Source organism: Leptonotus elevatus, chromosome 21 (genome assembly GCF_054856555.1).
Source record: "Leptonotus elevatus isolate MCC_2025b chromosome 21, RoL_Lele_1.0, whole genome shotgun sequence".
NCBI lineage: Eukaryota > Metazoa > Chordata > Actinopteri > Syngnathiformes > Syngnathidae > Leptonotus > Leptonotus elevatus.
Genome location: NC_141259.1, coordinates 6,269,644 through 6,282,661, shown reverse-complemented (window position 1 = coordinate 6,282,661; position 13,018 = coordinate 6,269,644). Strand labels below are relative to the sequence as shown.

Below are 13,018 nucleotides of genomic sequence, written 5' to 3'. Positions count from 1 at the left end.
CAGAAATCCACAAGTTAAAATTGAATATGTTTTGATACCACTTTGAAATCACAGAACATTCGGTGTACCTTTTCTATTGAGTCCAGTGTGTCAGAAAATTTCTCCTCTGTCTGCTTGATTTCTGTCAAACAGCAACTTCTGAGGTCAGCCCCTGCTTGTTGCTGGAACACCTGCAGCCCCGCAAAAAAAACAAAAACATACACATAATGTATACATAATTGACAAAATTTAAGTTCAGTCACATATTTGGGTTGGATTCATTGCTTTCAAAATAGTATTTGGGAAGTAAAATGTAAAACAACTATTGTATTAATATTGTGCATTTTAGTATCAGTCCTTAGAAGAACATATACATACAAACAAATTAAAATCCCTAATATTTCCATACACCGTTTTTTTTTAAATAAATATTTTAAATAACACAAGTGTAATCCAACTTCTGTGCATGTGATCATAAATTTAAATAACATATGTGAAAAGTGCCTGATGTAGTTGTTGACTCATTGTCATGTCATGTCATGTGACGTGAAATCATGACTGGCAGGAGTGATGCGATAAAAAGACTGACCGGGGGAGCTACGGCTTCCGTTTTCATCAGGTCTTCATAGATTTCACCGCCCTCTTCGCCGTCATACACACAGTCATACAGATCCTCTTCATCTTCTACTCTGTTCTCGCTGTAGCAGACATGCAAAACACATGTACTTATATCAGGCGGCTGCTTGCTCTAACAGTGAATTTGAATGATTAAGAAGAATTTCAATCAAGCAGCCTTTCGTGTAATAGTATAGTATAGTAGTTTCGTTTCGTTTATTAAGAGCCCCATTATCTCCTGGCACATTTCAGGAGCTAATCTTCCAGGGGTCTCAAATTCATTATAATCATTTCAAATAAACATATAAACAAATACATACCTATTTTCACACACATACACTAAACAACAACAAGAATACATCAAAGTAAATGAAAGGTCAATGCAGTCAAATAACATTAAATACATAATTGTAATACAATCAAAATTAAATAAATAAGTATGCTCCAATTATTTAAAATTATTCAAAATATAAATGAATTTACAAATCAAATCAACACTTGAGCTTCCAATGCTCACATAATATATATATATATATATATATATATAGTCTCATGTCATATTAATTATTGTGTAAACAAAATAAGTTTCAACTTCTATTTAAAACTTCTCTTATTATTTTCTAATAACAAAAATCCAGGCAATGAATTCCATGCAACCATAGCTCGATAAAATACAATTCGCTGCTTTTGATTTGTTTTTACATGAAAAAACATGTTACTAAAAAAATAACTCCATCTGCATTTAAATGTTAACGTAGCCAAGTTAGCATGCTTTGTTATCACATTTGGTCGGTATGGGCAACCCAACACAATTCTTGCTGCTCTATTTTGAGCAACCTGTAACTTATTTAAATTACTTTCACTCGTCTTTGACCACACAACTGATGCAAAATCCAAATATGAACGTACCAAAGATTGAAGTAGCTGCTTGGCCGACCACTGAGGAATATTTGTTTTTGTTTTTTTACAATATTTAATAATGCCCATAGTTCTTCCTATTTTCCAAAGTACAGAGTAAACTTGACTGGTCCATAGTACTGTATATAGTATATTGTTTTGCTTTTACTTAATTATGGCATTAAAAGGGGTTTAGACTTCACATCTGTCAATGGGATGTACTTGAAGAGAATGAAAAATAGGTGAATAAAAGTTTTCTGCTGCTGGTGTACAGTATGTGCATCTGATCTGTATTAACTCATTCACTGCCATTGACGGCTATAGATGTAAAACATTTATTTGCACTATTTCTGTTCCATTTTGTCCTCACTTTTGTTAACAAGAGTATGAAAACCTAGAAAATTTGTTTTATTGTACATTTAGAACAGATATAAATTTTGTGATTAATCGTGAGTTAACTAGTAAAGTCATGCGATTAATTACGATTACAAATTGTATTCGCCTGACGACCCTAATTTTTAATAATCTTTTCTTCTTCTTTAAAAAAAAAATAATAATAATTTTTTAACAAAAGTGGAAAAAAATTTAAACTAATAGAAATAGATAAAATTATTTTTTGGACGTCTATAGCCGTCAATGGCAGTGAATGAGTTAATTATGCCCAACATCATCAGTAAACCACTGAAGCGAGACTCTCTGCTGAGTTACCTCCCTCATGTCCACTGTTGGCCCTTGCCAGACGGCTATTACATCCCAACTGTCAACACTCACTCGTGCGCTCTTCAGCGCCCGGAGCTGTCAGCACTCCCAAAAAACACTTGAACTGTAACATTGTCTCTCTCTGCTGATTTAATTTACAACAGTTATTGTAAATCATCCTTAAATGTTTTTCAATGTGGAACTCACATGTACAAACAGGCTTGGGGAGTAACGGAATACATGCACCGCCGTTACGTAATCAGATTGCAAAAAAAATGTAACTGTATTCCATTTACAGTTAAAGGAAAAAAACATGTAATCAGTTTACAGGTATATTTATTAAAAATTGGGATTATTTCGAGGGATTACAATTTCTACGATGAGAGAGAGTGTGAAAGAGGGCGAAAGAGAGAGAGACAGAGTGAGAGAGAGCGCGTGCATGCCCACGCGAGTTGGACCGTTGCTACATGTCGGGAGGTGGGAATGAACGAACTGACTAGTCGTGTCCTCCACACGCGGACAGTTTGAAAAAACTTCACAGACGGGAGGAGGGAATGGCGACCGATCTATCTATCTATCTATCTATCTATCTATCTATCTATCTATCTATCTATCTATCTATCTATCTATCTATCTATCTATCTATCTATCTATCTATCTATCTATCTATCTATCTATCTATCTATCAAACTGTGAGGTGTGGTTGCTTTCAGTGACAGTTCGAAAACAGCATATGGCCTTCAATCAATCAATCAATCAATCAATCAATCAATAGCCTACATGCTTTTTAATTATACAAAGATTTTTGCTATTTATAGGCTGCTCAGGTCCCTATCAACCGCAAATAGCAGGAGCACATTATATCTGTACATCTGTAGAATATATATTGTGGTGATATACATTTTTATTTTGTCTTCATGAGCATACTCAATATTGGAGTAATCCAAAAGTAATCCAGTTACATTACTTTAATATTAATATACTTGAATTACGTTACTAACTAGATTTTTTAGCAGGTAACTTGTAACTGTAATGGATTACATTTTAAAAGTAACCCTCCCAACCCTGTGTACAAATATACACGTTGTAAAAAATAATTGTGAGAAACTTGTGTGGACCATGCACAATTAGTGTTAAATACAAATAAATAAACTGCATCCATACATTGCCAGTTCCCCCAAAATGTTAATCTTAAGAACCTTCAAAATCCATATTACTCAAATGCTCTCCATATCTTTTTCTTTGCAGCATTGCACTTCGATAGAAGGCTTTGGAAGGAATTGTGCCAGTAGCCTTGTTTGCTATGTAGGTGGATTATATAATATTGACTTTGGTCTTTGTTCACGTTCCAAAATGAATGAAAAGCAGCATGTGTTGTTTCGATAAAGTTACTTACAAAAAAAAAAACCATTTACAAACAAATACAAGCGAGAAGACCACCTACAAGCCTCACATTTCAGGTAACCTATTTGTCAATTAGCCCGAGGCACTGGATTGGCATGCAAATGCTCCCTGTTTCAGAATGCATAGATTCTTGAGTGAGTGGGGGAGTAAGAGTTGAATACAGTCTGAATGAGCAGACGGTCAAACCACGAGCTTTAAATGCCTTGTGGCGTGAAAAAGGAAAACGCAAAGGGTGAGGTGGCACTGACAGCCCTGGAGGAGGTGGCTGCCTTCCAGTCAACACCCAGGCAACAAATGTTCTTCAAACATACAACAGCATGGTGTCGTAGGAGGGAGACTAAATTACCCCAAGGCGAAAACCTAGATCATTTCAACAATATGCCGTGCTGTTCTAGGCAATTAATACAAATGAACAGTTTGGTAGCAAATGTCTAATTAAAATTAAAATTATGTAGGACACATACTCTATTAGGTCTTCTAGCTGATTGTAGATGCTCTCATCGTCAAGTCTTTCTTCGGTTGGAAAAGACCTTTGGAAAAAAAAAAGTTGAAAAAAGTCAACACTTTTCAGTCACTTTTTGTTGACTCTTTAGCTCCTAAAACATCACATTTTAAGGTCTTGTACACTAAAACATACCTGATTCCAGTTTGTTGTGCAACTGGTGTGAGAGAAAGCTTCGAAAGTGCGTTCATAACCTGCAATGGAAATGGAGATGTGAATTTAGCAGCACTGTTAAGAGCATCTTTAAAAAAATACAATATAATAATAATGACACCGCACTACTTTTCTTGTCCTTTCACAGTGTCACTATTACTTTGCTGGATGCTGAAATAACTAATAATAATAATAATAATAATAATAATAATAATAATAATAATAATAACAATAATAATAACAATAATAATAACAATAACAATAACAATAACAATAATATTAATAATTATCATAATAATTTATATAAATAAAGTCTGTTGAGGAATAACGATTCTGCTAAAAGACTAATTATGACATAATGGAAAAAAATAATGGCACCTAATAGTATTAATGAAAATATTTACCACAGCATTCCTAGTAACAATTTTAAGTACTGCAGTGCATTGTACTTTATAGGAATGCGAGTGTAGCAATTCTCATAAAGGACACTAGAGGGTAGCCTTTACAAACTCTTCAAAACAACAGTGTTATTAGTGACATGCTGTTCTCCAAAAGACGTCAATTAACAATTACATATTTATCTTGCACTATAAAAGAAAAAGAAAAAAAGAGAGATGACCAGTGTAGCACAAGAACATGACTTAACAAGCACATCATGAATTGATAGATGATTGTCATGAGTCATCATCCATACTGTATGTTGTTTTGTTCTTGTTTTTTGCAATGCTGTATCTAGCAAAGGAGCCACAGACAGACGTTTATGGGTCATCAATTCACTGACATGGCGAGTAGATACATTTGCCCTGAGGTGCTCAAACAGATCAGTACTGATCACACAACAGGCTTTTCCCCGCTCTCTATCAGTAACAAAAGAAAGAGAGAAACACGATTGCTGTTTCACTGATCATCATTAGCCACCAAATGACGCACAATAGGTACATTCCTAAAGTAAATAATAAAGACAATCAAAGAGGTTTTCATTGAGCATTTTGTGCATTATTTTGGCTCACATCAGTGCTGAACTGTGAGTGTTTCTATGACCTGTATTTTGGTCACCTTATGATTAAAAAGCTTCGTAAAAAATTCAATATTGCGTTGCACTGGTCCGTGTAGGTGCACCTCATCTTGCTGATGATGAAACGGAGATGACTAAAGCAAAAATTGTTTTCCCAATCAGATTTTAGAGGTGATTAGTGTAACAATGTGGAAATTAACTTTCTTGGAGACAATAATAATACAAACTAAAATATCAGGGGTGTCAAACTCATATTAGCTCAGGAGATATATTACCAAGTGGGCCGGATCGATAGAAACATGGAATATAACTTAAAAACAACTGACGTCAATTATACGCAGATTTCTGCTATTTGCAGGCAAGACTTAAATTGTGGGACTGTAAATATATTGTTGCAAAAGACAACACAAATGCAAATGGAACGCGCCAGGCATGTTATATCTACCTGTTCTTGCATATATATTGTTCCTAGAATGCATTGTGTGACGCAGTTAATGAAGTTAGAAGGACGTTAGTCCTTGTCATATGTGTTTGTGTTACCAGTAGTTGAATGTGTCGTATTTAGCACCTTTATATTTGTTTATATCTGTTTTCATTTTTTATTTTTTTTTACTTTAGGTTATGTTTAAAATAATGACATCCAGATCAATTCCATTCCACATAAAAAATAAAAAATAAATCTTTTTTTTTTTTCAAAATAATCTTGCGGGCCATATGTTGGACATCCCTGGCCTATATACTACAAGGTGGATATCATTTTCCTTAACTACAGTTATTCACCCTCACAAGTTATTAGATTAGTTTTGTATTTCATCCAATAGTGAAGACATGCCAATTGGCCGGCGCAACAAGATCCAATGTGTGCTTGAACAGAAGACTGGAGGCGCTCCAGCGGGATGAGTCGAATAGCACCGTGCCCTTCAGCTTCTCTGCCTATGTTAGTCACACATATTTGCAACACAAGTGACCATCTGCGCATGGCCAAAAACACTTTCTGAAGACTCGCATGAATGTACAACAACTCACTATATAAAACACATGTCAAACAACGTTCACAAAGCCAAATGAAGGGTTGAAAGTCCAATTGGCAGTGGATTTGATTTGAAGAGCAAAAATAGCGGGTGCAAATAGCGGAGCAAAAATAAATATAATTGCTGCTTTTAGTGCATGGCACGAGAATGTCTAAGACTTAAAAATATAATGTCACAGGGAGCCTTTAAAGCTGCATATAAATCATCAGTGCCATTAGCCCAAATCATTCATCTTAATTTGAGTGTCAGCTTCAATTATTTTTAATTCAACTTCAGGCAATTACCTTCCTAATGTTTAGGACCTTTCAGTACGAAAAATAATTATAGAATATTATAATTATTCTCTCCGTTAAGGCCGGGAGAAATCATGCGGAGCTGTTCCCTCTCAGTGAGATAGCAGTATGTGGGGTCCATCAGTTCACTGGCCGATTAAGCGGAAACAGGGTCTCTGTCATAGTCAATCAGTTAAAAAAAAAATTGTTTTTACTCACGCTTGTGTCCGTTTGTCAGCACTATATAGTTAATTTTTTCAATAAAAACTGTGAGGAAAGTGAAAAAGTGCATATTAGGAAGCATTAGCAGGTTATTAGGGTTTGTTTGTTTGTTTGTTTTGTATATGCTGAGAAACCTTGGATTATTAACGATGGCAGCACAGAAGAAGAATTGTGAAGAAGATGTGCTCTAATGTCTTATTTTGCATATTAATCGACATTACAATGGATCGCCGATTTTGCAAAAATGCAAAATATCTAACGATCCGATCCAGCCAATCGGATCTATGTGAAGTCTAATAGCACATCTGCCTCAATTTAGGCCATGAAAAACAGCCATGTTGTAGGTAAACGGTAAAGCGGCCGAGACTGACCCTCGTTGGCTCTCTAATAAAGCTGTCTTGTCTCATGTAATTATTCAACACCAGTGTAATTAAGGCTGGGTGACGAGCGTGTCTGCAATGATGAAAGGGAGGTGAGGGCGTAGCAACAGAGTGTCTTTGAACACATCACTGTGACTTAACGTCAGTATCATTTGGCTTAATGATTTAGATCAAAAACATTTGATGTTGAAAGAGGGTCGAAATAACGAGTGCTACACGTCTAACCCGCTGTTCCAGTTTCTGATTTTCTGTGCTTATTTTTTTTACGAATGCATAGATTACCATCTAAAACTAAAAGTACACTTTTGGACATGAATTTCTGTTTGTCAATTTACGAACGTTTCCGAACATTTAACTGTAAAAAAAAAAAAAAAAAAATCTACAGAGTAAATCATTTGAAATTGGCCACATTATATAAATATAACTATAAAAGTTAATGATCCGATTCATCTAACATGCAAGCCACAGAAAGTAGCTAAGAATGTTAAACATGGCTTATGTCCAAGAAATATTGCAGTTGTGGGGAACAAAAATACAAAAACATTCCCTTGTATCGTCCTGCGCTCACGGCTGAGTCATCATGAGGAACACATCCGAATGCTTCACCACGAGGTATCAAGTTTCATGTGTAATGGCAAAATGAAAATCAATATCAACTTTTTGTCTTACACGTAAAATAAAGACCCATACACAAAGGGAAGCTTCACACGTCAACAGTCTACCTCGAGGATGACCGGGAGACATATTCAAGCGCAGTAATTGAGCAGGTGTGAAAGCCACTTCGTACACTGTTAGCATCAAGTGCGCTTCACTCCAGCTCTTAGCTTTAATTCTTATGTAATAGACCATACAAGTGTCTATATTTCTTTTCTTTTTTTTCGAGAGAGAGAGCTGAGTATTGTTTATTCGGTAATTTTACCAATTCGACATGTCATCATCATTGCTCTCTCTCTTTTTTCTCTCTTTTTCTTTTTTTTTGTATGTGCGTGAGTATGTGCACGTGCGGGTGTGCGGGTGCATATGTGCGTGCGTGTGAGTGTGTACTCATTAATTCACCTAAAACCTATTAAAGATCCCATACCGTTCACCTAAACCGAATACTTCAGAATCCAGCTTGAGTCGTGAGGTTGTCAGGGGACCCGAGGAAGGATCAAAGAAAGGAAAGGGAAATCCAGCACCGACCATACAAGTGTCTATCTTTCAATGTAATCTAATAGATCATATTTGAAATTGGAAGTGTGTTCAGAAATAAAAGAGAGAGATTTTTAAGATGTGTCATCAAATGGCTGCTAGAATTCTTTCATCTGAATGTGAAAAAACAAACACTGGGACTTGGCTTTTGAAACCAACTGCGGTTTTACTGACGCCTTAATGACTGTCATAAGTTGACACCCTCTGTGTGTTTCCTTGCCCAGAAAATCCTCCTCTGGATTGAATTTGAAGACCATGTTTGAACAAAGTCAAAAAACAATTCTGTTAGATTATTTTTTTTTAAACACAACATCAAGTAGCCAGTGTTTACGCTACGCCAGCGAGTATACTGAAGATGTAAAAATACATGCTGTTTTTGTTTGTTAGTTCACCACGTCTGTCTGACAGATGCAGCAGCGTATAAGATCCAGCCTACGCAGTGAGAAGCCATTAAAAATCTGATAAGCTCAGAGACAGGCGAGCTAATGTTTGGCAATCAAAGCTACGGATCATTAGCGCCCGTAATACATAATTAGCCGGCCTTGATATACAGATGTAGGGCTGGTTGGAATGCGGCACACGTTTTACCTCAGTCCTGCTTGCTTTCTGGAATGGTGATGATGATGCATCAATATCTATTATTCATTTAAAATGGTTTATACTTGTGTAGCCATCAAGAAGCTGACACAATTATTAATAATTTCCCGTACGGTTAATGAATATTTTATTAAGGTGACAGTTTCACCATATGATTTATTTTTATTTCAGTTATTTCCTAAGGGAAAATTATCCTGGCTTCTAAACAAATCTGACCAGCATTATAGAAAATATTGTTTGACCTTCGAGGTCCCAGTATGGACAGTAAGAATGTCAACTTCATTGGGGAGAATGAATACAAAGCATTCACTGTAAATCTATCTTTCCACTGGTGTAATTTCCAAATGGTTCAACTCAAAACATGTACGTTTCTCAGGTGGCGGATTAGATTTGCTGTGTTAAACGCAGCGCTGTTCTTCCCGCCACGCAAAATGGTCAATTTGTACACATTGCAAGTCTCTGTTGCACTGACTCCACTTTCCACAATAAATATTTCCATACTGCAGACATGTATGGAGGACCACAACTGCCAAAATTTAAAATAAATAAATGACTAAATAAATACATAAATGAATCAAAGTGAAAATAAAAATGTTTATAAAAGTATAATAATAAAAAATTATCCAAAAAATAAATATTAATGGAAATAAAAACAACAATATATATATACATATATATATATATATATATATATATATATATATATACACACATATATATATATATATATATATATATATATATATATATATATACACACACACACATATATATATATATATATATATATATATATATATATATATATATATATATATATATATATATATATATATATACATATATTCAAATGAGGAGCCCAACCAAAGACATGCTTAGGACCGCCCCCAGATTTCGTCCTGACAGAGCGTCTGCAGCATGAAATAAATAAATGTGAGAGCAGACCGTTTTTATTGATTGATTAATATTTAATAATATTTATATATTTATTTTTGTATTTATTTCAAAATGTATTTTTATGTTTATATTATTTTTTTATCTTGTTTTTTAATTTTTTATTTATTTTACTTATATTTATTTATGGATAAATAATTATAGTTTTTTTTTTATTTCCATTTATATTTTTGTATTTAATTTTTGAATTATATTTTTTATATATCGATCTATTTTATTTGTATTGTCACTTTTATTCATTTATTTATTTATTAAGTCATTTATTTATTTTTTAATTTGGGCAGTTTTGTTCCTCCATAGACAGAATGTTCCTCATTGTTGCTAGCTTCACGTTAGTTTCCTGCGACAACTACCAGAACGTTTCTCCACTGGCTGTGTTTACTTCTGTTATTTTCCAGCCTTGTTGCGATGTGGTGTAGTATAGAACGTATACTGTATGTAGTTTTTTTTTCTTTGGCAATATATGCATATCTGTTGTTGTTTTTTGCTTTTACTTAAAATAAAATACAATTATAAATAATTGTATATAAAAACCCATATTGTATTCTTCCAATCAACTGAAAATACGGCCCGATTTCCGATCACGTGATCAGAATCGGGACATCTCATTTGATAAAAGCCATATAATAGAAATATGGATTTAAAAAGGCACTGACCTAGAAATTGTGCAAGTTTGATCATCAACAAAATAGCTTTGATATTTACCTAATAAAAATCTATTTTAGCAAGTTTGGATTACGCTAATATTCAAATAATAACGTGACGATGTTCCACAAAATGACTCCATGGTGTCCATTGCTGCAAGTTTATCTGGTTTTGTCACTCTATAGTAATGACTCAACAACTGGCCCAGCTGCTAACATGTCTCCTGCTCAAAAATGAATTTTCCAGAAGAAAACACTGGAACAGATCCGTCCCAGTGGAAGTTGAAGACACTCCAAGTCCTCGTACTAACTTGAGTCGCACACTTACACAGCTCAGTCATGTGATCCTGCTGCAAGTCAAATAAACAACCCCAGTATAAAGTCTGAATATGATATGACGATTTGCACTGCCGCCTACGAGCTTCATCTCAGCAGTATGAGGTCAATTGCTACAATTTCCACCGAGGTGAATGGCATCTGTGCTGACAGACTCCAATCCCTTGGGTGACATGTACGCATGCATTTGTGCACATGTACAGTCAACAATGTTCAATAACTCTCCAGCAATCAGATCCTTGAAATTGCTTTTGCTCTCCCACGGTGTTCTTACACTCATAACAAACGAACATTTTGCATATGGGGAACACACATTCACACTGTTTTCACACGTAGAGACACACACATGCACACTGACTGGGATATGCTGATATTCCCACACAGCTTGAGGCCTTGAGGCGCAAACACGTTTGATCTGCCAAATCTTCACCTTGCTGACAGCTGGAGGGAGGGAACTTACAACTGTCAACATAAACAAGCATTCCTTTAAACATGTCACACAGATAAACGCATGCTTGTATATGAGATACACGCTCAAGTCTCCAAAGGGTTAATCACATGTCATGCTCTGATTGTATAGTATGCTTTTTATTATTTATGCAACATGCATGAAATAAACAGTGCATATCTCGATTGAGGCACAAGGACCCCGTTAAAATGGTTAACTCATTCACTCCCAGCAAATTTTCTCTGAAGCAACCCCCTTCGCTCCCGGCTGTTGTACTGGATTTTGACGGATTTTGCCCACAATATTGTGTGCTATTGCTATAAAAACATGGAACCTACCAAAAGAAAGATTAGAGTCTCTTCTTTCATTAGGATTTTTTTATTTTTGTATCTGTTTCCGTTTTGTAGCAATTAGCATTAGAATAAGTTTCATCATTATTCACAAACCTGTATTAACTCATTCACTGCCATTGACGGCTATAGACGTCAAAAATTCATTTGAACTATTTCTATTAGTTTAAAAAAAAAATCCACTTTGTTAACAAGAGTATGAAAACCTATAAAAAAAACTATATTTCTATCTGTTTCTGTTTTGCAGCAATTAGCATTAGAATATAGCTAAGTTTCATAAATATTCACAAATGTGTTGAAACCACTGTGAAAAAGAGCTTGTTTGCAACAGGGCCCTTGTTGATCTCTTACACGCTGCTGCCACCTGCTGGCTGTTTTTGTAATAACTACCATTGCTTTACACGACCCCTTCATGTCAGAGGCTGCATCAAACCCTCAAGCATAATTTAAAAAAATATATAAAAAAATTAAACAAATGTTTGGGACCATGGCAATATTTAAAATAGAACGTTTTGATAAGTTTTTGGGAGCAAATTTGATTTATATGGATCTATATGGTGCTAATCTGTCAACAGTTAAAAACAATACAATACAAATGTATGTAAGACTTTCAGGGCTGTTATTGGCCTTCACTATGTAACATCATCAGGAAGGCTTATTTAACTTATTTAACAGAAGTTCTTTAAATTATTTTGTATATATATAGTTATACTAATCAAGATGTGTTTTCTTTAGATATTATTCCAGAATGTATTGCTGTTAAATTCATAGCTATAATGAAAATTTAATGTTAAGTGGCAGCCATGCTAAAGATGTCATCATATCACCCGTTTCCAAATGAGACCTTGTTTTTTTCTTCTCATTAAGTGACACTCTTTATCTTGCCACTGAAATTTGACTGAGCCACAAACTTGAGAGTATTCTGCCTGAGGCATTGCTCAATCAGCATTTGGAAAAAGTTTTCGACAGCTACTAACTGAGGAGCTCCTTTCAGTCTCATTTGGAATTAATTGAAAGAGCATCACAATTTTAAGTGTGACCTTTGTTTTGTGCATGAGTCTGTAAAAAAAAAAACATACCCTCGACAGTTTATTTTTCCCAGAGGAATTAATCTTGCTGTGTCAGTCACACACTTCCAAAAGAAAGCTGAGTGTCACAATTGGACATATGGTTAGAAGCTGTGTTAACATCCTCTTACTATGGCAAGTTTGGACAAAGAACAATTGAACTTTTCTTTCTTTCAGTACTATGAAGTCATCTAATCAGAAACCAATTTACACACACATTGTCACAACATGAATGAAATTAACAAAGTCAGCAAGGCTGCAT

The 13,018-nt window shown here is 34.9% G+C and overlaps 1 protein-coding gene across 3 annotated transcripts in view; it reads right to left on the bottom strand.

The window, feature by feature from the left end:
- The window catches only part of vav3a (vav guanine nucleotide exchange factor 3a), an 80,269-nt gene that overhangs the window by 38,873 nt on the left and 28,378 nt on the right, over positions 1–13,018 (bottom strand). For all 3 annotated transcript variants that reach the window (XR_015092073.1, XM_086066015.1, XM_086066016.1), the window contains exons 3-6: positions 4,232–4,290; positions 4,059–4,124; positions 569–677; positions 69–170 (exon numbers count right to left, since the gene is read on the bottom strand). Coding sequence is in view for 2 of the 3 variants with exons in the window: in XM_086066015.1 (XP_085922141.1) it covers positions 69–170; positions 569–677; positions 4,059–4,124; positions 4,232–4,290 (336 nt within the window). In the remaining variant the exon portion in view is untranslated. The remainder of the gene's footprint in view (positions 1–68; positions 171–568; positions 678–4,058; positions 4,125–4,231; positions 4,291–13,018) is intronic.